At 40.9% G+C, this 25120-nt stretch overlaps 2 protein-coding genes across 3 annotated transcripts in view; one reads left to right on the top strand and one right to left on the bottom strand.

The window, feature by feature from the left end:
• The window catches only part of LOC310957265 (A-type potassium channel modulatory protein DPP6-like), a gene marked incomplete at its 5' end in the record, with an annotated part of 62964 nt that extends 49649 nt beyond the window's left edge, over positions 1 to 13315 (top strand). Inside the window, 19 exons of the mRNA XM_083927756.1 lie at positions 1649 to 1769; positions 6580 to 6734; positions 7098 to 7195; positions 7319 to 7445; positions 8551 to 8589; positions 8769 to 8876; positions 8956 to 9047; positions 9138 to 9185; positions 9278 to 9390; positions 10205 to 10252; positions 10377 to 10475; positions 10588 to 10657; positions 11274 to 11468; positions 11574 to 11628; positions 11756 to 11858; positions 11978 to 12033; positions 12150 to 12222; positions 12336 to 12409; positions 13162 to 13315. Coding sequence (XP_083783882.1) covers positions 1649 to 1769; positions 6580 to 6734; positions 7098 to 7195; positions 7319 to 7445; positions 8551 to 8589; positions 8769 to 8876; positions 8956 to 9047; positions 9138 to 9185; positions 9278 to 9390; positions 10205 to 10252; positions 10377 to 10475; positions 10588 to 10657; positions 11274 to 11468; positions 11574 to 11628; positions 11756 to 11858; positions 11978 to 12033; positions 12150 to 12222; positions 12336 to 12409; positions 13162 to 13308 — 1821 coding nt within the window. The 3' untranslated portion in view covers positions 13309 to 13315. The remainder of the gene's footprint in view (positions 1 to 1648; positions 1770 to 6579; positions 6735 to 7097; positions 7196 to 7318; positions 7446 to 8550; positions 8590 to 8768; positions 8877 to 8955; positions 9048 to 9137; positions 9186 to 9277; positions 9391 to 10204; positions 10253 to 10376; positions 10476 to 10587; positions 10658 to 11273; positions 11469 to 11573; positions 11629 to 11755; positions 11859 to 11977; positions 12034 to 12149; positions 12223 to 12335; positions 12410 to 13161) is intronic.
• Positions 13316 to 15218: 1903 nt separating this feature from the next.
• The window catches only part of arhgap21b (Rho GTPase activating protein 21b), a 34652-nt gene continuing 24750 nt past the window's right edge, over positions 15219 to 25120 (bottom strand). The window contains exons 12-24 of one of the 2 annotated variants that reach the window (XM_083927809.1): positions 24486 to 24611; positions 24077 to 24376; positions 23331 to 23392; positions 23057 to 23202; positions 22822 to 22964; positions 22373 to 22531; positions 22176 to 22254; positions 21980 to 22053; positions 21787 to 21876; positions 21511 to 21678; positions 21109 to 21214; positions 18302 to 18333; positions 15219 to 18190 (exon numbers count right to left, since the gene is read on the bottom strand). In XM_083927809.1, coding sequence (XP_083783935.1) covers positions 16622 to 18190; positions 18302 to 18333; positions 21109 to 21214; positions 21511 to 21678; positions 21787 to 21876; positions 21980 to 22053; positions 22176 to 22254; positions 22373 to 22531; positions 22822 to 22964; positions 23057 to 23202; positions 23331 to 23392; positions 24077 to 24376; positions 24486 to 24611 — 3054 coding nt within the window. In that variant the 3' untranslated portion in view covers positions 15219 to 16621. Of the gene's footprint in view, positions 18194 to 18301; positions 18334 to 21108; positions 21215 to 21510; positions 21679 to 21786; positions 21877 to 21979; positions 22054 to 22175; positions 22255 to 22372; positions 22532 to 22821; positions 22965 to 23056; positions 23203 to 23330; positions 23393 to 24076; positions 24377 to 24485; positions 24612 to 25120 lie in introns of both variants that reach the window. The other variant, XM_083927808.1, reaches the window with a different exon arrangement.

The following is a 25120-nucleotide window of genomic DNA, read 5'->3' on the forward strand; positions in this document are numbered from 1 at the left end:
TTCTGTTTACGTTCGACACTTTTTTGAAACTGTTCCTAACCACATGATCATTATAGCCCCTATCTCTCTAGCTTGTTGTTCAAATACATTGTCAGTGCTGCAGATTGTTTTTGCTCTCATTAGTCGACTGTATAGTTTTTGTGTTCGATATACACTTGTACTGCAATGTTTTTCTTAGCAAGCACATGAAGGAATGACAGGTTATCTGCTGTACTGTAACGACCATTTTATAGTTGATTCTGGTGTTCAGGTGTGTACCGAACACCTCCCATTTGTCAATAGTACTAGGGAATATGCAAAATAGGAAATCAACATTTTAACAGAGAGAAAAGTTATTGTGATACACATATTCGTACCCATTAATAAATATCCCTCTAAGAATCTTCACATTTAAGAGAAAGAAAATTAAGCCAAATGAAAAGTGCAACAACATTGGGTTGTATTTTTAACAGCTGAAAAAACACACTCTCATGTATGCACTCACACACACAAAAGAAACCCTGCTATTCGAGCTCCACAGGTATCTTTGATGTTATACTTTCATCTCTCTACCCGTTTGAAATTACGCTTTTTTAGCCTATTTTCTCTCATCTAAATGCCTTGAAGATTGAAAAGTCAGTGACTGAGTGAGTAAAAGTCGAGATTGCCACCTACTTTTCTTTTCCGCAGGCCATTCAGGATAATGTGCGTGTAAATGCCAGAATGCTCTGCTGACAAGTCCCTTGAACCTGGAGACTTGGTGGTGTGCATATTGTGAAGTGTGAGGAGGCTTTGAGGTTAGGTTTTGAGGCAACTTTAGCCAACATGTAATTCATAATAATGAGTGTACTGAGAATAATTTTTTTTTTTTACGCTTTGAAAGCTGCCTATGATTTCTGTTATGTCCCGTAGCAGTTTTGCAGCATTCGCCAACCACTAGCTCCCTTTGCTCTTCACAGCTCTGCATTGATCAGTTTTCCTCAGATGTTGATCCCACAATATAAAACTGCAGCCACGGATCGGAGCGATTTGACTCTTGTGCCGGCGATATAAGACTTAAATTTAACTGATGAAGTTTCAACTGACAGCCTACGCACACCCTCGCGGTCTGTGCTTCAGATACCAATCAATCCCACATTCATCTCCCTTATACTAGGTGAAAAACACTAGCGTCGATTGACAGAGGGTTTTAAGTGTCACACACTCATCTGCCAGTGGTGTGTCTTTATTCCTTCAGGCGATGCAATCGTTGCTGCTTAAATCAGTCCCGCAGTTTAGCTCATCCCCCGCAGATGGGGGAGGTATGCGCCTGTGAGGCTTTGGTCAGCTAGATTCCCTTTATTGGCAACAGAAAGGCTTTGCTTTTGAGAGGAACCCAGCTCGAACTGTAATTAGGCAAATATCCGTTAATACAGTGCTTAAGGCAGGTGTTGTCTAAACTGTACTGTATCAGCTGAGTGGGTGTTTTTTGTATTAAGATAAAGCCATGTTGTGATAAAAATCCACAGGTGGGTTAAGCATAAAGGCTCGTACTGTGGATAAAAAATATGTTGTGCAGAGGCTGAGAAAAAGTTGTACCAGCTTTGCACCACAGGAAATTGAAATGTAGCGTTACAGCAAAACACACAGAGACTAATTATGGTTCTTCCTTCTGCTTTTGTCTGTCCAGATCTTTATATTTGAAAACAACATCTACTACAGATCAAAAGTAGATAACCGTGCGATCCGCCTGGTTTCCACTGGCAAAGAGGGAGTCATCTTTAATGGCCTTGCTGACTGGCTGTATGAGGGTAAGACGACTATAAACGCAGTTTCACCAACTAAGCTGATATCACATCCATCATTTCCATGTTGCAAATTGTGGACTGGCTCCAAAGTTCAAAGACGGAGTAAGAATCATGGAATATATAATTTCAAAACCATATTAAGGAGCTATTGTATCAGCCTTTACTCTCCTGCTAAGACTTCCTTTGTGATTTTGGAGCCTGACATGGATTCGATAATATTCTGCCACAAAAGCATTTGTGAGGTTGGGTGATTATGCCTGGCTTGCAGTTACTTTTCCAGATATTGGATGGGGTTAAGGTCGGGGGTTTTGTGCAGACCAGTCAAGTTCTTCCACACCAAACTCGGGAAAACATTTCTTCTCAGTCCTTGCTATAAATCTGCATTTACTAATATTTGGTAACTTATGGGCTGCGGAAACAAGCTGTAAACACTCTTTGATATATTTGTGTTAGCATTCATTTGAAATTGTGTTTCTGTCCACATGATGAATGTAAGTCTTAAATTCACTCTGCTTGTGTGTGTTTGGTTTCCTTAGGGAAATATCTGGATGTTAAGCTTATAAATGCTCCACTTTGTTCACCAGCTAGTCTCTAACTTTTCTGTGGTGCTTGATCTGATAGGAAATACAGAATTGGGTGTTGTTGGTGGGGTTATCATTACGAGCAACCCCTCTACAAGTAGCTATGTCATCCATTAATCAAAATAAAGACAATAGATTACCAACTCTTTAATTGGAACTTCTTTGCCTAGACCAAATCATGAAAACTCTATACACCTGTGCCTTTGGTCAGGGGTCCAAAAACTTTAGGACACATAGGATCCTATTTAGACAATCATGGTGCATGTTCTGAGGTGCATGGTTCAAGTGCATTTAGGGCGTGTTCAACTCCACTTTTGCTGGTTACGGTAGATGCTTCCTATTCTGGGCATCAAGTTTGGAGCAGGAGGCAGGTGGGTTGTACATAGTCTCTTCAATCAATCAGCTATTAATCATAGGTGTGTTTTGAGTGTAACATGAATGAAACCAATTAGAGTGTCATCTCCCATTCCCTTTAAAAGCCAGATGTACCTGCAGCTGGCACATTACTATGTACAGTGCCTATAGAAAGTCATGATACCCTTTTGAAATAGTCACTTTTTTTGTTTAGCATGCGGAAATGATAATGCATGAAAATATATATTTTTCCAGCATGATTGACACATTTTGCCTTTTCAAAATCTCTGAAAATCAATAAAAAATGAAAAACTAGAAAAGCAGGGTTGGAAAAGAGATGAGTCACTTTAGATTAACCATTATAAACATCATCAGGCATAACCAATCACCTTTCAGATAACACGCCAAGGTTTTGGCCTCTTTTTGATTTTACTCCAGAATAAAATCAGCTGTTCCTTTAAGATTCCACTCCTTGTGGTGCATTGTAACACAACTAATTTACCATGGTTGGAAAGATGCTTTCAAAAGAGCTCCGGGATAAAGTTGTGGAGAAGGATATAAAAAGATTTCAAATGTGTTATCATTTCAGGCTGTAAAACAAAAAAAGTATCATGACTTTCTATAGTACATGGTGGATTCACAAAAATTACCAAATGCACTGATAACCTATTTAACTGAGGAGGTGAAGCGCTGCTGTGCGTCTGAGTGAGATGAGTATGATGCATGGAGCGGCTGTGATGCCATCTGAATCCAACTGTATGATTAAATAATGCCACATTGTCAAATTAATTATTTTTACCTGTAGGCTATTCCTTTTAAAAATATTTATTGTATTGATTGAGTCTTTCCTTTCTCTATTTAAATGATTAGAAAGGCTGCTTTCACTGATTGTAAGATTGTTCATCACGCATAACTGCGCACAGCAGAGCAGCAGCTCCACTCTGCTCTCTGCTATGTCCATATTTTAGTAAATTCAGATTTTCCGGAATAATGACATATTACTTAACACAGCCACTGTTAATTACTTAATTTTTACGACTGTACCAGCCCGATGTGGGCATTAACAAGAAAGCCGTGGCTATAACTGCAGTCCGCACATCACACATTTTATTATTTGAAATAATTTAAATAGAGGAAAAATACTGTTTGACTTTAAACCAGGTTTTTATTGGTCAATGGCTCAATGGCTTTCTGCTGCCTCAAGATAGCAAAACACCAACAATGCGCCTGACCACACCTCCTTTTAAGACCAACACACCCATGGGCGCATAGACGGGCGCAAGTATTTGCTGATTGTAAGTGACACGTCGTGGGCAGGGGCGTGAAAATGACATCCGCATCAGTCTGTCTCTAGCAATGACGAAGAGTTGCACTGAGTGCCACATTGTGCCAGGTGAAAGATAGAGCCCGTAGTGTATTTAACCTACTAAATTTGAAGCACATTTTGATCAACTGTTGTGACACACTGGCCCACACCTACAGACATGTTGTGTGTTTGTGTGCATGATTCCATTTGAAATGGCGCAGCTGGCTACGTTTCAGTGCCCCTCCCTCTCTAGACTTCCCATAGCTTTTCCTTGTGTTCAGGCAGTTTTAATTAATTCATGTCTGCAGTGCTGCATCTCACTCAGCAGATGTTCAAAAGCCAGCATACTTGTAATTTAATATGAGACATCTTCTGATTACTGCATAAGTGACACAGACATTGCAATTACATACCACTTGAATAAGGCTTTGTTTACAGATGTGCTGCCTTGTCTGTTTTCCCCACTGTGCATTCATTTATAATAAAGTTTATAGATTTAAGGAAAGTCTTAGAGTTCTGGCATTGTTATAATTGTTGTTTCAGAGGGTGGATATGGATAATGATTACAGTGCAATTATTTAATATAACTGCAAAATGCCAGTTATCATGAGAGAAATTCTGCTGCAGTGAATTAACTGCTTCAAGGTTGGCGCTAATCATTTTTTCATTAATGGGATTAATTTCTTTTGTTGTAGAAACAGAACATAACATGAAAGAAGTAATCCATTTTCAATGGTAAAGAAAAATTTGTCATGCTACATTTTCCTGCTGTGTCTCATGTTTATCAGCTAATAAGAGAAAGGATAGGATAAAAGACCTTAACTAAAGTAGAGATCACGTATCTTACGTCCGTCACACACTCTGCTTCTGTTAACAATGTGCACTGTATTGTTCAGGGGACATGGTTTTTGGTTAAAGTTGACTGAATGTGGTTTAACGTGAGACTTCCTCATCTCTCTGTAAACACTTAGTGTTCTGCAGTCAGACATCATCAGCCTTGACAGACAGTTCTCATTTATTGTCCCCTATATTTATGTGCCATTCCTATAGCTATGGCTATATTCGAATGATTCGCATTTTTCTGAAACACTGGGATCCTAACTTATATTTGAAATACAGCCCTGTGGGTTTGAACAATGCCAAAAATAAATTGTCTGTGAGGCTTTGATGTTGATCAGAGTTAATGATGATACCTCAGTTGTCATAATAACACATCAACTACTGTTTCCTGTAGAGCAGTGGGGTTGGGAGATGAAAGAAATAGATGTGAGTTCACGTGTTTGCATGTACTTATCTGTGGTTCTGTGGTTTTCATTTGTGCATGTGCCCTTTCCCCATCTGATGGAGGTTAAGACAGGCCTCTGACAGCGGTCTCCGACATGCACAGAAGACTGTGTCACATCAACCTCACAGCCAATCCACAGCACTCAACACTGGCAGTGTGTGAGGGCAAGAAATACAAAACAATATTATCTTTTTGTCCTGTACAGATGGTTGACGTTAAATGCGTTAATGAGTTTAAACCTGTATGACATAATGGATGAAATATATTATGTGGCGTGCTCTTCCTTGGTTATGGAGGACATTGAGTTGACTAATATTCTGTGGGCACAGGCCTTGAAAATCCTGCTGCACTGCTACAAACTAGTCAGCTGTCAAGTGAGAATCTAATATTGAGAATTGAACACTGAATAGAGTTGTTATGTCAGTCTGACACTGTTACAACAGACTTCACTCTGTGCATTCACAGTGTGAAAAAGAAAAATAATTACAGCCTGATTACATCAGTAACAAAAGTCCTCATCAAGGTTGAGTTGCTCAGTTTTGCCTGTTGTTTGGATTTCCTCATACAGTAGAGTGTGTACTGTTGAGTGCTTTTCATAGAGCTCTTCTGCCCCCTGCAGGATGAAAATGCCTCTTCATTAAACTGCTGAACAAATTAAAGAAATCATGGAAGCTCAAAACCTTTCAAAGTCATTTTTTCCCTTCTGTTTCTTTTAAAATGTCAGCCCCTCAGTTATAGTGCATCATACAATTGATCAAAGCCTAGTTTTCTCTCACATGGAGTATTTCAAGGCTAATTTCTTCCGCCAACAACAAAACCTTAAACATCTGAACTAGAGACGAGACAAAGAAAGCTTTATTTCTGCGAAGCTTTTTTCATACACGGGGAAAAAATTGTTTTACACAAATTGTTTTGCTCAAAAATAAAGAAGAAAGTAAAATCCTTGACTGATATTGATGCACTGTGTGATTCACAGGCATCAAATCTACATGAACAGGGTGTATACTGCAGTGCCAAGTTTCTGGTTTTTGGATTTTTTACTCAGAATGTAATATGAATAATTGTTTTACTTTTCCTCAGTACAGGGGACGGGCACCATAAATCACATATATAAATATTAAACTATTGTCTGTTCAGATGGTGACATATTGGAAATGTCCTATCAGTGTCAGACTATATTAAGTATATAAAAACCAGCTAACAGGAATGCAATTTTCTTTGTGAAGCATTGCATTTATGGGGCGTGGTGGTGGTGTAGCCAGATAATTTATGCATTTGTTTTTACAGAGGAGATCCTGCAGACCCACATAGCCCACTGGTGGTCTCCAGACGGGCTGCGTCTGGCCTACATGACCATCAATGACACGCTGGTGCCAAAGATGGAAGTTCCCTTCTTCACAGGAACGCCGTACCCCGCCACCTTGGAATATCACTACCCAAAGGCAAGTCTGCAGCCACAATCTCACAACTATTCTGCGGCTGAGCATAAAAAGTAAAGTGGCTTTAAGCGACATCCACTGCACAATAAAAAAAAAACTTCTCTCTATCCATAACACATATATTATCAGCAGAGGGAGTTGCTATTTAAAAGATGATAATAACTCAATAGTTACAACATCTCCCGCTGCTGCATAGTCACTAAAAACAGAAAATCCGTTATTACGGGTTTAAATATTCAAGTCGTTGTTATGTATAGAGGACTTTTATACAACTCGTTTAAGTCCGAAGACAACAGAAAAACAATTTGTCACTGTCTTCAACTGAAATCCAGTCTGACCTATCTTGTTTCTTCTTGGCCCTTGCAGGCTGGGGAGGAAAACCCTGTAGTGCACCTGTCTGTGGTGAGCCTCAACGGTCCTCTGCACACAGTGGTGATGAAGAAACCTGATGACCCCAGAATGGGGTGAGTGACAGCACAATGGTATCTTAGCCTATTGTGTTTGAAGTATCAAGCATCAAAAATAGTCCTGGAGTATTTTTCTTAAGGTAGTCGAGACAGATGTATTCTCACTTTGTGATTTTCCAGAAGGGAATATTATATCACTATGGTGAAATGGGCCACCAGCACCAAACTGGCTGTCAACTGGCTGAACAGAGGCCAGAACAACTCTATCCTGACACTGTGTGAGGCCACAACTGGAGTCTGCGTTAAGGTGAAACATTTGGCGAAAGTTCCTTGACAAAGTGTGAAATCTGCTCGCAGTGCGGGCTTTGTGTTGAGGATAAATCTGGTGATATTTTTCAGTCAATCCCATGAAAAGACCAAAGCCAACAAATAATTTAAACCTACTAACATGTATTGCCTGTGCAGCTGAAACCTGACATATTTTATTCCTTTGTACCTCAGACATCTATTGTCACCAATGCAGTAGCCACTGTTCTACTACTGCAAATACTCACTAGCTCAGCAAATCAGCGGAAATAGTCCTCTGTTTTTTAAAGTTCAATTAATGTATACTTTCATTACCTGTTTTTTAAAGACGTCCCCCGCCCCCTCTCCAATGAAAATCCAGTTTTTAACCTTGTTAACATTTCTATATGGTGTTTTTTATATGCTAAGATATACATCATGAGCAAAGTTAGCAGGCAAGCAACATGTTTGAGCATTTTTGCCTTGAAACTACAGTGTACTTGACGATTTTCAGATATCTTTTCTCCTTTTTTGTGGGAAAACCATGTTAAACAAAATATTAATCATAGCAGAATATTTCTTACATATTTTATAATATGTGTGGAGGAGGACTTTAAAAGAATTTTTCAACATTTTGGAACATAGGAAATATTCCTATTCACTCTCCTGTGGAGAGTGAGATTAGAAGATCAATGCACACTCATACCTTTCTGCTTTATATTCTGGCTCGTAACCTTCAGTAGAAAGCAAAATTGTCGATTTTACACTTCCTTTTTTGTATGGGTTAAACAAATAAGTTATGTCGTGTTAACTTGTGAGATTTATAGGTGCCTTTGAATACAGCCAGTGAGCAGCTTTCCACTACTTGCAGTCTTTATGTTGAGCTAAGCTAACCTGCTTCCGGGCTTTAGCCTTATATTTAACAGACATATGACAGTGGCATCAATCTTCTCATCTAACTGATAAGTTATGGATGTCAGAAAGAACTAAAGGACAGGCTTTTGGTTTGAGTCTTTTCATATAATTTGCTGGAAAAACATAAATATAGATTATCTCCATACTTCTGTTTAATTTTTAGGTAATTTGTTAGACTAAGAAAATCTTAAAATCACATGTTTTTTTTTCAGAAACATGAGGATGAGAGTGACAGCTGGTTGCACAGACAGGTACGTGATGAAAACAAAAATAATGTTGCGGAGTAACAATTTAAAAGGTATTTCGTTCTTCGTACTTCTGGTTGCTTTGTGTGTCTGAGCTTGAACATGTAAATTAGCAGGAAATACAAAAGCCCTGCAGCACGTTTTGGAACATCTGCACATGTTTTTCTCTCCTCTCCTCTCTGCAGAATGAAGCGCCGCTCTTTTCCCATGACGGACACAAGTTCTTCTTCACCAGAGCAATCCCTCAGGGTGGGAGAGGAAAGTTTTTCCACGTTTCCATGTCCACCTCTCTGGTAAACAACTGCAGAATTGGAGATATTTGTGTTGAAGGTCTGGTACAGTGTGTTTTAAAGGTGCTTTCCTGTCTTCTAGCCTAACACTAGCACCGACATACTTCAGTCCCTGACCTCTGGAGACTGGGACGTCACCAGCATCTTGGCGTACAATCATGAAAGGAACCTCATGTAGGACATTCTGATGCTTTTTTTTAACAGCCAGTGCTGCAAAACAATAGTTATGCTGTTATTTGATGGTAATGTTTGGATGTTTTCCAGATACTTTCTGAGCACAGAGGATGACCCCAAACGACGGCACTTGTACAGGTAGGACACCCATACCAAATATGAGTACTTCTGTGTTTTCTGCAAGTTTGGTTTAAGGTATGCAACGATACTCACTCAGTGCCATCCCACAGTGCTGACACAATCCCTCCATTCAACCGCTGCTGCCTATCTTGTGAGTTCAAGTGCGGCTACGTGGACGTTTCATTCAGCCACAACATGCAGTACTTCTTACTCAACTGTAAAGGTGAGCGTCCTCAGCCTTGAATCTCTGGAATCTCCGCTGTTTTTATGAGCCTCAGAGTGCTTTAAATCCCAGCGCTCCTGAGAATGAAAGACATCTGGAGGAGGCAGGAAGCGCATCTGAATTAGTGCTCCATGTCAGGTTGAGAGCTTATATCGAACTGGACATTAGCAGATAACCTCGAAAACCACTAACGGATCCCTGAGTAGACACAGAAATAAATGTTTGTCTGTTGCATGTCAAGAGTATGTGTGTGTGTGTGTGTGTGTGTGTGTGTGTGTGTGTGTGTGTGTGTGTGTGTGTGTGTGTCTGTGTGTGTGTGTGTGTGTGTGTGTGTGTGTGTGTGTTTGTGTGTGTGTGTGTGTGTGTGTGTGTGTGTGTGTGTGTGTGTGTGTGCGCGCATGTGTGTGTTTGTGTGTGACTTTGTACTATTTGTCAAATGAAAATGCGTGGTGTTGTCTATTAGATATTTTCCTGAATTCTTTAGAGACACCGTCATTGTTGTTACTCAGTTACTGTGGATGCTGATTTATTTAGAGAGACAAGTGCCTATGTTTTTTTTCTCATAATTGAATCTTTGGAGAGTAGCTTTATTGTGAAAGCATGAGCTACTTCCTCATGGGATGAAGGTAGATTAATAACTGCAGAGGCTGTTGTTGGCTGAAGTCTGTTTAACATGAAACAGGGAGATGTTTCCATTGCAGGGGGGTTGGGTTTCAGAGGCCCAGTTACAGAGATGGCAGGGACGTTTGAGCCTTTGGGAAGTGCCATGTTACATCGATAATAACTTCTGTTTTCCCTGAATCGGTCCTTGTAGGTCCAGATATACCGAGTGTGGCTATCTATAGCACCGAGGACAAACAGAGTGAGTGTTGTCTCGATTGTGTCGTCCTCCTGCATCACTGTGTTTAACAAACTGTACTGAAATGTATGGCAAATAGATTTATCTTTGGTTGATTGTAACGGAGGTTTAACGTGTTTAACTGCAGAGGTGTTTGACGTGGAGACAAACGAACGAGTGAACGACACGTACAACAGCATGCAGATGCCCAGAGTGGAGTACGAGACCATCACCATAGATGATTACAGTACGTGCTCAAGTTCAATCATACACAATTACCTATCTGCGCATCCTATTGACATTATGGCCACTTATCTTGTATTATAAGATTCTCAGTAACCATGTACTGTCTGCTGTAGCTCTGACGATGCAGATTCTGAAGCCAGCTGGATTTGTAGACACAGCCCATTACCCCTTACTGCTGCTAGTGTAAGTATGAATAAGTCTCACTCTCTTTATTCCAAAAAGACATCTTTATGAAACAGTGCACATAATGTTATCGACATTTCAACTAATAAGAACTTTTATCATCATTTAATAAAGGATACTACAGCCATTTAGTGTTGCACTTGACTCCCAGGAGTCGTTTTAAAGACACACTGGTCAAAAAGGTTTGGATATCCTAATTTTTAGTCTCTAGAATGGGTCAAGATCCAAAAACGTATTTCCCATAATGCAACTCAAAAGTGTCTTTTACTAGAACCTGCCAATTTGCTGCCACCAGATTGTCTTGAAGCCTTTCTGTCAATTATTTTTGATTGTTTGGTCTGTGAAACCTTATAAATAGTAAAATAAAAAAATAAAAAAAAGATATTCAGGTTAAAATAACTAGCAAATACTCATGTTTGTGCAAATGTTTTACATGTTTGTTGCTTGATAAATGATTAATTAGTCACTAAAAGAGTTGACAATAGTTTTATTTTTCAATTTTCATAGACCATAGACCACAAACACGACAGGAGGGTTTAATCTCCTCATCTAATATTATTCTATGAGAAATTCTTCGGCCCTTAAAATGACCAACACGGCTGTTGTTCTCATACAGGGACGGTACGCCCGGCGGGCAGATGGTTTCGGAGCAATTCCAGGTGGACTGGGCCACAGTTCTGGTCAGCAGCTTCAGCACTATCGTCATCCGCTTTGACGGCCACGGCAGCGGCTTCCAGGGCACCAACCTTCTTCACAAAGTCAGGAGGAGACTGGGACGACTAGAGGAGAGGGACCAGCTGGAGGCACTCAGGTTAAGACTACTCCTCTCGCTGCAAGCGTGACAGTAACTAAGGCCTTCATTGTCTTTGGGTCCTAAAAACACTGGAAGTTTTACCAGTTTCCTTTTCATTTTTAGGTTCATATCCAAAGAGCCTTATATTGATAAGAGTCGAATGGGAGTTTATGGAAAGGTAAGGAGAACACAAGCTCAAAGAAGGTCCTCAGATACAGTAACTGCCTCCTATGGAAACTATAACCATAAAGTACAATTAATTAGACTTCTTGCTGTGTTTCTGTGACACCACTACCTTTGTTCAGGCCTATGGAGGGTATTTAGCCACCATGCTACTGAGCTCTGAGGAGTTTCACGAACTTAAATGTGGAACAGCAGTCTCCCCCATCACAGACTTCGAGCTATATGGTATAACTCTCCACATAAATTTGTCCTATGTACGTGTTCAACATGTCATGCTCTTGGGACAGTATCTCAAGGCGCCTCAATCTTTCTGACTCTGTTTTTCCTTTTTTTCAAAATCACAGCATCTGCGTTTTCAGAGCGATACCTTGGCTCAAAGACAGATTCCAGAGTATATACGGTAAAGTCTGAACATTCTGCTTATCCAAATCACGCACTGAGATGTTTAAGTAAAGGGTTATTATTGAGAGGATCTTAATGACATATATGGTGGATTCTCCTCTCTCTTTCCTTCAGATGGCAAATTTAGCACACACAGCGGGACAGCTTCTGCAGAAGCAGTACTTGATAATTCACCCAACTGCTGATGGTAACAGACATGTTTTCTCTATCATTTCTCAGTGCTGCAGCAGTGAAACACTACTCAACTGTGATCACACCCTAATGTGTTGTCTCCAATCTTATCTTTTTCAACTACCACAGAAAAGGTTCACTTCCAGCACACGGCCAAATTTATCAATCATTTAATCGGAGAGAAGGCCAATTACACTCTACAGGTGAGTCTCTGGAATCACTGCTAGACTCTGATAATTGTACACGTGTATAACTGTGATGATATGATTTGACTGACTCGTATAAGCTGTAGCTGAACAGAATATTGCATTTCTTTACAGAACAAGGACTCAAAAACTGTTTCAGTGTGTTTGCAAAAATACATCACCAAAACATCCATTATCTACTATGACATTCTATGGCATGCTATCATGCCCTTTTTAGTGACAACTAAAAACGTTTTTATGATGTTTCTATGACACTATACTATGACTTTTTCATGACATACTTTACTTTGACTTTTCATATACCATATAATATATATATTTTTTTTATTGACATAATATCCTGACTTTAAAAAAAATGCTACTATGACATTTTATACTATATGCTATTACTTTTTTATGGCGTCATAGTTTTTTTTTGGGGTGGAGATTTTCAAGGCATACTTTTTATGATATTCCTTATTGCTGTATACTGTATGGCTAAACTGTATTATGGCATAATACAGTATACTATTATATTTTTTGTATCATACTACACTATTACTTTTTTGTGACATTTTATGAGACGTACTTTTCCAGGCGCTCTCAAACAAAGCCAGCAAGATTGAGGGGCCGCACAGGAAAAGTGCACACAAACAAAAAAACCTTTCCATTTCATTTTCACGTTAGAGAGGTGTCCATTAAAAGATTAGGTGATAAGGATCTTAGTTGCAGCTCTATATAAATCCATTCTTGGGTATATTTATCTGCAGATCTACCCAGATGAGGGACATTTCCTGCACAATGACGGGACACAGCAGCACCTGAGCCAGTCCCTGGTCAACTTCTTCGAGGTGTGTTTCCGGGAGCCGGAGATACTGACGGACGACCAACAGGAAGAGGACGAGGATGACAGTTAAACCTAAATCTGAGCAGCACCTGGCCAGCTACTACAGCACAATATGCAACAAATCTTTCTCACCCAATCAATCCACACCACCTGCTGTCCAATCAGATTTCAGCTTTCATCTGAAGTGCAACACCTGCATGTGCAAAAAGGGACCTCGGCCTACAACCCCCCCACTCTCCTTGTTCTGGTTGCTGGTTGGAAAGCCAAAATAAATCTCTGATGTGGACAGTCACATCTCTCCCTGCTATTGGAATATATGGACTAGTACTCCCTCTGGTGGACAAATAGATCAGCCTAACGTCCATTGAGCAATACGTCTCCATTCCAAACCAGGCACATTAATTGGGCGCTTTGCAGCACAAAATATCGTGAAGATAAGTGAATTATTTTGAGATTTACCTTTTGACAGGCCGCCAGTTTCTGATAACTTTGCCAACCCACTTGCTGATTATTGTGTTCATGAGTATGATTACTGCTTCTTGTTTCTCAGAATTTCTCTGTTCAGTGTTGTGTCTATGAGTGGATGTCTGGCTGCATCAGTCCATAGTTGCTTTGACAAAACGAGGGCACAATGTTTAACTTGTGTTGTACTCCAAAAAACAAAAACAAAGTGTCTATACAGAAATCATATGAAATCATATTTTCCCTCATCATATTTCTGAATAGAACTCTTGTTCTTTTAGTCACTGTGCCTTACTGTGGGTGAAATGTTCGTGTCGGGAGCCCACATGACACTGATAAACTGGTAAATATGATGAATAGGCCATGTCTAAACTGGATTCAAAACTAGATGATTTAATCTTCCTCAAATTAGTGAGGGAAGTTTCAAGGTATGGCACCTTTTTATCTCAAAACATGGGAAGAACTGAATACACAATAATTGTATGTCTGCTTTAAAGATGGCATTATACTGACACAAATGTAAAGAGTATTTAGTTTGCAAATGTAGTTCTTAATATTTCCAAACTGGCATACTGGTGAGTGATGCCAACTATGCTGAATTTTCGTTATTTTCGGGAATTACTTTGACTTGTGTTAAATGGCTTGACTCTCTCCTCATGTCACGTCTGTTAGTATTGTCAGTGGTTTCTAGTCAGCTGATGTACAAAGTGTATAAATCTTATATTGTCTTTCTGTTGTATGTGCAACTTGTATATAAAGCATTTTAATGCATATTTGCTTGGCTTTGTCACTTTGCAGCACTTTAGTGTGTAAACCAACAACGTATGGGACTGCTGCCTTGTGCTTCAAAATGTTATATATTTAACTTATATATGCGTTCTTGTGTACAGTAGAAGTATCGCACATTTCCTGTGGAAGCAAATAAGGGCATTATAAAAATTCAATTATATAGTTTATAATTAATAGTTCAAATTAAATTTTGCCCAATTCCAAGTAATGTTACTAAGAAATTTTACTCAGGAAAACATGAATTAGTGTACTCTTAAAAATGCAATGCCGTAACAATTATCATCTTACTTTCCCTTTAAGAAAAGAAATAAATATAAATGATAGATTTATCTGATAAGCCCATTAAATTAAATTTCATTTAGGTAACACAATAGAGTACATTAACATGTCAACATAAACACCACGGCAGCCTATACACACACAACTAGAGCCAGAGAGGACAGAAATGGCTGACAATAAAAAGTCACGCCGGGTATTACAAACATTAGACTAAACAATGACCAACAGAAAGGACCTTCAATGTCTCTGCAAACTGATCTAAAATTTTAAAAAAGAAAGCCACATTACTATTACTGCCTTTCTCGCTTCATGCTTTCCTACAAAGAAGCAAAAAAAATAAACATACATGACGAGTTGCCATTGACAAAATTTATTTCCAGTGTTGCCAGGAGTCTGTGCACACCCCTCTAACAATCAGAGGAACACAGCATTAGAACAAACGGTCCAGCTCAATGAAGTGTTCCTCATTCAGAAGTACCGATCTGCCCATAACACCCACACAGGCCTCATGAGCATCCTCATCATCATAAATCATCTCAGAATACTGTACTTTAATCCTGCAATCTGATGGAAATGAAAAGTAAAGCAGCTAAAACATGGCATTTATATGTACATTTAAGTTACTTATTTTACAAGGAATATTTAAAATTCAAGTTCTGTTAAAATTAAAAAAAAAAAAAGAAAAACAGGAGGAAAAAAATAATGTAGAAAACATGTTAAGACCAGAGTGGAATGCCTAAGGAATGGAAGCTCGGCATTTTGTTACATAACCTGTAGAATGACTGAGAGTCGACGATAAAAAAAAAGTCATTCACAGTAACATCTTCGTGTTTATCAACAAAGACAATATGGCACCCTTAACAATTCATTGTGAGGCACTTCCTATTGTGAAAAAAAACAAACATGATTTTCTGATTTGAATACCCATTTTCTTTTTCTTCCTCTTTGCATTTTGTGTGAACCATGAACACTAAAATCACAGCAGAACATCTGCATCAGAGGGATGTTGTTCACTGCTCTTTAAACCACATAACTGGGATGAATAAGAACTCTACTTCCATTTGCATAAGTCCAGTGTCTCTTCGTCACCTTTGTACCTTTGGAAAGGCCCCTTTGACAGCAGAGAGCTTGTAGGCAGTCCACACACAGGCTGTACCAAAAACACAATTCAAGTACACAGAAAAATAGGGATATGTACACTTTAGTTTAGAGTGAAACACAAGCATCTAAAGCTTTTAGTCAGTATTACAGCAAGCATGTCTGTACATTCTTCATTTGGTTACTGAGACTCACCGACTTAGAACATCGTAACTTTCTTTACACAAAAATAGTTCCTCTGCAATACTAAAACCTTTTTTTTTAACTACTTCCTATTCATTCTAAAAGTCAGTTCATCCTTAAAGCCACTTTGCTAAACTTTTAAACAATCTTAACTTGAGTGTTACTGTTCACACATCCTTGCACAGACTTCACAGGCTCATCGTTTCGTGAGAGACAGGTCCTCCGATCTTCAGCATAACAGGGATTTGTATCAGGAGGGAGGATATCCTCCTGCTGCGCCGTCCCAAAGTCATTTGTCATAAAAAAGGGAAATTAAAAAGGTATAAACACCATTTTTGTTTCATGCCTTATACATGAGCAAGATCAACGATCCCTGTGCGCAGTAATTCTCTTTTCACAAGCACACACACCAGTTACTTACAGACAGACAGACGCACACACGCGACAATTTTGTACAACATGCTCATTCACTAACATTGATCACACAACAGACATTATACTGACAGACTCACAAGTGCGTACACATCTCACAGAAGGAGAACATACACAGTCACACACATGTCCAACACCTCTCACAGGTACTGATAGAAGCGCGAATGGACCACCTGGGAATTAGTGAGTTTATGTGGGTGAGCGGTGGCTGAAAGGCTCAAATTTTTACTCTGGTGGACGTCCCCATTCAACGCCTCAGCTGGATGATGCAGGTGCTCAGAAGAGGATGGGGCTCCGAGGGCCTGGGGGTTTGCGCTGCACAGCCCCCCTTGCTGTTCAGAGAGGTCCACGCTGACCTCGGGATTACTGGTGCGGTGGCGCTCGCGGGCAATCCAGTCCCTAATGGAGAAGTCTTGGGAGCTGCACTTAGGCTTCAGCTGGTCCACAGCTGACAGCTCCGACCGAGAGCCAGAACCCATGCCAACATGCTGCGACCAGTCTCCCAAAACAGACAGCTCTGCAAAGTCCCTTTGACCGCCCATGGTGTGTCTGCGTCTGATGTTCTTCTTCTTCTTGCTGCGGCCCTCCGGGGACCTCTGGCTGCCCACACCAAACATGTCATCCACAGACATTCGCAAACGAACTTTCAGTCTGTCAGTGATCTTCAGCTTCCATGCAGGCTCTGTCTTATCTAATTCGCTACGAGACGAGGAGCTGAGGCTGCCTGTTGAGCGGCCTTTGACTGACCCCAACACACGGGACAGTCTGTTGGAATCTTTATCGCTCCAAGCTCCATCCAGAGACGACTCGCTGACGGTTTTCTGTTGAGCAGCTTTCTTTCTGGAGAGCGTATCACACTCGATGAGTCTGTGGGAGGGAAGGGGTCGAGGTGCTTCCTGCTGTTCTCGTTGATCCAGTTTCCCGACTGTAAACACTGACAGGTCGCTCTCACTGTCGGTCTCCATCGGCCTTCCCTCGCTGATGAGCTCGCTTCTCTCATCGTCAGCGTCGTCTCCTCCCCTGCTTTCCGCCACGGACTGAACTTCGGGGCTGAGGGTGCTAAGCTCAGCTCCGGTCAGGAACGTCATGGAGGAGGTGGTGGAGTAGTCGGAGGTGATGGAGCAAACCTCCGCTCCCAGCCCGCTGGGGCCGGCTTCTGAACCCAGGACCACCGTCCTGCCTCGCCTCACTCTGGGCACTGACGCCTGGGAGCTGGTGCTGTTCATCGTACCGAGGTCTGACACTGTGTCGTCGTAGTTGGAAGGCGGGTCTGACAGAGAGGACTGGTGAGCCATTGGCATGCGGTAGCTGAGGTTCGGGGAATGAGGGGGTGAGGCATAGGGGGAACCGCTTTGAAGGGTGGTGGAAATGTGTTCTGGAGGCAGGGAGGGAGAGGGCTGCGATATCAGGCTGCTAGAGAGAGACTCTTTCCTGTTGGTGGTGTCGAGCTGATCTTCTGAGCTGTTCCTGTGCTCTTCTTTTCCACTGGTTTCATCTGTCTCCCCCTCCTCCTCGGTCCGGCTGTCTTGGGACCAAAGAGGCTGCTGGCTCTCCTCGGGGAGCTCCTTCTTCGGGAACACAGCGTCCAGGTCGTCGTCTGAACTGCTGGGGTGAACTTTGTCCTTGGGCTTCTTACGTTTGCGGCTGGCGAAGAAGGAGGAGCGCAGCATCTCTTTGCTACACTGATCCTTCCCTGACCCCCACAAGCCCTGCTGACACAGAACCAAGACTCATCAAGACTAAAGAATATAAAAACAGCAGCAACAAAAAAAAAGGAATGAAGGATTTATGTGATAGAAAACTAAATAAAAGGGCATTACCTTTGATTTGGAGGAGTCACTACATGCTGAATCTGTATCAAAAGAGAAGAGAGTCATTAGTAAAAGTCTGCCAACACTCTGACTTGCTAAAAACAGTCAATAAGATAAAGAGAAAAGGCTGATTAAAAGGTTGTTCAGAGTGAAACTGACAGACATGATGAGTATAATGAGAGCAGCAGAATGAAAGCAGACGACACATTTTCGGCTCAGAAAGAGACATGAGGGTGAGTAGCCACGCTAAGCAGTATATGGATATTGAAAGTGGATGAAGCGGTAGAAGAGGCCTGAGATGAAAGGTAAGAGGAAACCCAGCAGTAAACCAAGACATAAAAAGCAGCTCATGCTCATGTATCGATGGAACGACGGCACATCACGGACAAACACGTCAGTCACAGAGCATCACAGGTAGCCACCAACCAGCTGTGGGCATTCTTTCCCAACTCAAAGACATCACAGAGGAGAGGGAGTGATGAGTTTGCTCTGACTTAAGGGGCCTGAGCTGAACAGATCAGTGAGTGTATGTAGTGGTAGATACAGCTGGCGCAGGCAAGCCTTAGTATAATGGAAAAGATTGCTCTTACTCCAAGCTAGATTAACTCCTGTGGAGCCCTTTAACGTGTAACCTGTCACTCTCAACAACATAAAAGGCAAATCAAAGAGTTCACAAAACGTTCTTGTCTCACTTTGCAAAAGAAGAAAACACGCATACTGCAGATAACAAAGATAAGTGGACTAATAGCCATTTTCGACCAAAAAGTTACAGGAACCATGGAGCCGCAAGAATTGAACTTAGGAAGTTAAAGTCCCCTTCAAAACATTCCAGTGGTTTTTCCACTGCATCTGAAAAACCCTGAAGATCAGGTAAATGCATCAACAACATTTTAATACAAGACTGAGAAAACAAGACTGACTCATTACGTTTTTACTCTGGCACTGGTATCCAAGTACATGCAAAGGATACCTAAAGAGGTGAAAAAGGAGATACACCTAGCCCTTTTATTTAAGACTCATAAGGACGCCGACAACTTAACGTCAGACATGACAAGAAATGTCAAACCCTCATCCTTATACTCTAACAAGTGGGTTCCAGTACTTTTTTACTATTTGAATAAAGCTGTAGAGAAGTTGTACGAGCTGGAGGTCGAATTACTGAAAGAAAGGAACTAAACTTAGTGACTGCATAATGTGCAGAAAGGGTTCCTGAAATTGTTCCTGGGCTCCTGAAGGAGTTCCTGCAGTAGAAAAGGGCTATTAATGACTTAGGTAACTTAGGTTCAAAACGTGGTTGTCAGTGCATAGTGCAGTGTTGGGTGGGGACACGATGTGAGGGGCAGTTAGTGACTGATGTAGCTGTTCTACTTTATGTAACAGTAGGAGATGAGAAAATGTGTGCAGATATTTGTCTGTAGTTGAATGAAGATGACGATTTTGAAATAAGGACATCACAGACAACAAATCAAACAAAAAGACACAAGAGGAGGCACCTGAAACAAAAAAAAACTACCTGCCACGGCAAATACCACTACATCTACAGGCTTGGAGTCCCGACCACCGCTATATGACTGCATGTGTGCCTCTGCATCAACAAGTCACTACATGTTTATTGGTTCTGTGTGTGGGTTTGTTTGAGTGTAAACGCATGTGTGCTGGCGAACATCCAGCTCAGTCCCACCACTACGACCCCACGCTCAGACATCATGACAGATTATGCCACATGACCGGGAGAGAACCTGAGGTTGACCGTACCATGCTACTTGTCCTTGCGATCAGCTTTAGAGACAACAAGAGACAGCAGAAGGGCTTTCAGAGAAAGTACAGCAGCATCGCTCTGTATCCCCTCAATTTAGGGTATTGGTTTAAATATGAGACGTGCACACCACAGGAAAAATGACAAACATCGACTTCTCTTTCTTTCTTTTTTATCTTTTTTCCTCCTTTCGCCCAAATTTAAAAGAGCTGCGGGTTTCTGCAGACTAGGCAGCTACACTGGGCACAACACTCGTCCTTCTTCCTACAGTCCCAGCTGTCCATCACTGACATAACAGAGTCCATCAGTGACATCATCGAGTGATAGACGCCGCCCACTTGGCCTGTGTCAAGATTGGGTTATGTGTGAGTGCTGGACAGGAATAAGGGAGAAAAACAACACACTACACACAGAAGGGCAGAGGTCAGAAGGGTTAACACTTCCATTGTTTCTTTTTGTTTGTTAGATTTTCTTTGGGAAAGAACATGCCGGGATTATGTGAGAGACGAGGAGGAGGGGAAGAAAAGAACTGAAAGAAAAGGAGTCGTCGTCTCAACACAGGTAAAGCACAGGGAGAAAAAATGACTTGAGCAAGAGGAAATAAAGAGAAAAGCAAAGAAACTAACGGAAATAAAACTTGGACAATTTTATCTCTTTGGCCAAAAAAAAAAGTCAACAGCAAAACAAAAATGGACTTTTATCCCAAAACAAATAAATCAAAAAGACTTGACATACTGCAAGGTATTTTTCAAGAATTTTCCAAAAAGTAGTCATTGCAAAATTAGTGAAGAGCTTGCTTTAACAGAAACACAAATAAAATCTGCTGACCTGTTTTTGCTCAAAGCATTTCAAATTATGGACAATCGGCATGATGTTCATTCTCTTAGCATCAAAAATTGACACGCTGCTAACAGGACATCTAAAAATCAAGTCTATTGCACAAATATGAAAATATATATAATATAATAATGAAATATATTTTTGCTATCATGATAATATAATATCTTTGCTGTGGTGATGCTGAAGTGCTGCTCCTACGAGATAACTCTCTCTGACTTACCTGAAACTTCACCTGGTGAAGCGGTGGTGCGTCCAATGTTGGAGAGCAGGTGGTCGATATTGGGTACAGGCTGAGACTGCACTGTGCTTTCCTGCTCAGCTGTGGTCTGGAGCCGCGCATATAGGGCATGAATTTGAACAAGAATAGAAGAGAAAGCAGAAAGAAGATTAGTGGCTAAACACATGAATGGGGAAAAAAGAAGAAAAAAACAAGTTGCATTTTATCTAAAGCTGCTTTTCTCAAAAAAACAAAAAAACCCACTATTGATCAGTGTAAATGTAAATACCCTTTTGTATAAAATAAACCACATTAGATTAGGGTTATCTATGATAGGAATTGTTGTTTCTGTTAGTATCTATGATAAGCCAACAAGAAAGAAAGAAAAAAATAATTGCCACATACAACCGGGTCCTCGTCACCGTCATCAGTGAAGAACCAGTCGTATTGCTGGATAAGGTTCTCAACTATCTTGCACTGGTCTGGCATGTGATTAACCATGTTGGCCATGTTGTCCTCAGAAGTTCTGACCAGCGTAGGACCAAACACAATCGCCAGGTTACGAGGCTCCATCTAAACAGATTAGGTTAGGACAAATCAGGTTAAATGAAATAATCCTCTAAAAGGACACTTGATTTACCAAATAACATTAACACTGACAGATCCTGTTAACTGCTGTACCTTGTTCTTTTCACAGTTTTCAGAAACCTTCTTGAGATGAGCACAGAGGAATTTCAGAGTTTCAAAATGATAATCTGGTAATTCTTGAATCTACAAGAATGGCAAAGAAAGGGACAGAGTGTCATGATTAATGGTATATCTGAATGTAATGCTATTCAAATGAACAGTTCTCATATTTGGTTTTCCCTCTCACCAGCCTCTTGAGCTCCTTTAATCTCTCCACTGAGTCTTCTGCTCTGTTGGCTTCAATAAAATCAGCATACTTTTCTGTGGATAGAGCAGGGAAATCTTTACTTCGAATTGCAAGAGGAAGAATCACAGAGAATTCAATGTTATTTAAGTTTTGCAATTTCCGAGTCATGACTTTCAGTGTATTTACAAGATCTCACCATTTGTAAACAGAGGATCTGGAAGTTTTCGGAAAAAGGACTTAAGTAAACTACTGATGACATTGAGGTCCCGCCATTTCTGCAAAGAAGTGAAAGATTGAGTGTTACGTGAAAGCTTGCACTGCAAGTCTCTCACTGCTAAAATATGTTGTCAAAGTGAAACACTGTAGTGTTCAGCCCGGCTGTCAGTTACTCACGTCTTCCTGGATGTCGATGTCAGTCATGCCTTTGCTGTTGAGCTCCTCCTGCATGCTGGAGATGGCAGCGTTGTTCCCAGGCACTCTGTAGATTCCTGTGTACTCCAGACCTCTCTCCTCCACCACATTGCAGCACACCTCCACAATCAGAGGAACGAACTGCACAACACACGACAGGAAAACATTAGCTACAACGAATCACTGATTATGTTGGATATGAATCCTTCAAACTGTATGGATGAGCACAGATCTGATGTGCATACACTTCAGTGTCTCGAACAGCCAAAGTGAGCTACCGTAGCAGGACTTAGTGGCTGCTTTGGCTGTCAGGTTGATGTAAAATCAATAGTTGTGTTAGTAGTATGGAAGTAAAATGCTACAAGCATCATCTAAATGCTAAATTACAGGACCATTTTTTCTCAAATACATAAAGAGAGAATGAGACTCACCCTATTGGTCAGTGCAGGTGGACAGTCATCAAGCCGCACCCCGAACGTCACCCCAGCCGGAGTCTTTTTTTCAAAGGGCTTCCTCATGATCCCTGGGATTCCGATTTTCCAAGCGGCTCTGTCCCGTGGTGGACTGGAGTCATCTGACAGAATTAACACAAGTACATTCACATAAATTAGCCATCTGGAATTAGAAATACCCTCTAAGCACTTTTAATGCAGCTGGTGTATTTACCTCTCAGTGCCCTGCGATCCTCTCCTGTTTTGGGTGAATGAGGACTGTGGACCTTGCCGTCTGTTTTACCTCCCAGGAAGGCTTGTTTGATACTGAGGGACTGCCGGGAGGTTTTGGGGGAGGGTTCAGACCTGCTGCTGGGCGTACTGATGCAGATAAAAAGCAAAAAAAACCCCACAAATATTAACAAAAGGTTGGCATACAATTAAAATGGGTAGATTGGTGGTTGAGTATTATTGTTGAGCCCCAGGGGGCAATGTGGAGTCCTGCATACCTCATCATGTTGTATTCTTTGATCTTTCGACTGATCAAGTCTTGGCTTGTTACAGAAGGATTCTGTAACAACAGAAATACATTAAGGATGGTCAGTTTCTTCTATATTAAATGCAGGTTAATTTGCATTGCAGTGATGCATAAATCATATATATACCCATATATTTTGGCTGTTACTAGGCAGTTTTACTGCTACACATATTGCAATATGTACATTTAATTCTCGCCACTTTTTCCAAAACATTCCCAATCTTGCCTTATGATGTGCTGTCAGCCTCCATATCAGATATCAAAATGAATTCTTGCCGAGAGATATAATTTAATGAGGTTGTGCAAGAAGGCAGCTTACTCATGGTTAGCCTGAAGTTTTCCTCTCACACCCCAGGAAGTGCCAACTATGTTTTTTTGTCCTAACCAAGTAGAGCGAGTTTTTAATGACACCTTATTTTAGCTTTTGTTAGGCATTTTATAAACAAGAGCTGTAATCCTCTCCATCTCACTGACACCACCATTGAATTTTGAAAAGACAAACTTGGGTTCATTTGGTTGTTTGTTTTTCCTGTAACTTTAAACAACTGACTACAAGTGCAATGCTCTGCTCTAATTCTATTTTACAGGGTAGATTGATGATGTCTCTGTCCTTTTGGGACTTTGGGCATCATTTTAGTTAGAGGTGAGGCTATGGGAGACCATCGTGTGGTAGCAATCTTCATTTAGCCACACAACTTGAGTCTTGCTAAAACACACCTCTTCATCTGGGTTACTGTTTTCCTGAATGACTCTGATCCAGGACAGCATGTCGTCCCTCCCTTCTGCCTGGAACAAATACTCGCAGTCTGAGGTGGTGAGTCGCAGCACATTCTTGCGTCTTGTGTCGCTATAGGAGATGTCAATCAGACAAGCCTTAATGCTGATTTGCAGCGGGTCCTCATCAGATGGCGTCGAAGCATGAGACAGTGCATCCTTCCTGTCTTTGTAGAGGGTTAAGGTGTGACCTTGTAAAACAGCATACATCGGCTTCCATGATCTCATTCCTCCACCAGCACGCTACAAAGACAGGGAGACGAGATAAATACTTACACGTCAAAATATTATACATATGATTATATAGTATTTATGTAGATTGTTAAATGAAGGCATAAGTGTACAGGCATACCTTATTTTTATCAGTACCAAGTTGCCTAAAATTAAGCAACCCCTCTTTGGAAGAATTGGCGAAGATATCTGAAGAAGAATCCCTTCGAGAGCCAGAATCCCCAGATGATTTATGTCCGTCCAGAGCCTGCAAGTGTGAATTAATGACATGTTTTTCTGGCATTATTAGCAGAAAGTGGAGTGTGACATGAAACATGGGAGAGTGAGAGCAGGAGATGAAATGCAACACCAGCTCTGGGCAAATCAAACTGAGGATGTCACAGTTACATGGTCATTGGGACATGCCCATATCCAAAACATTTGTGTTCCCAAGGAAGTCAGTAACGCTAAGGAGCATCAAAGCCTGTCTGACTATAATCACATCACACACCATGTCACGGAGATTAAAGGACTATTTCCAATTCATGAGACCAGTACGTTGTGTTATAAAAAAAGAGCAATATTTTTGACTCATTTTACAATGGGATTTATTCCATTTACATTTATAAAAATTTGGATCTGGCAGTCAAATATTGATCTCATTGTCCAGTCAGTGCTGAAGGTTTTTCACCTGTGATTTTGTATTATTTACTTCCGGAGTTTTGCGCAAAATCACTGTCTTTTCGCTTTTGGGACTTACGTTTTTTTGTCAAATAG

This window comes from Echiichthys vipera (assembly GCF_963691815.1).
Source record: "Echiichthys vipera genome assembly, chromosome: 15".
Lineage (NCBI taxonomy): Eukaryota > Metazoa > Chordata > Actinopteri > Perciformes > Trachinidae > Echiichthys > Echiichthys vipera.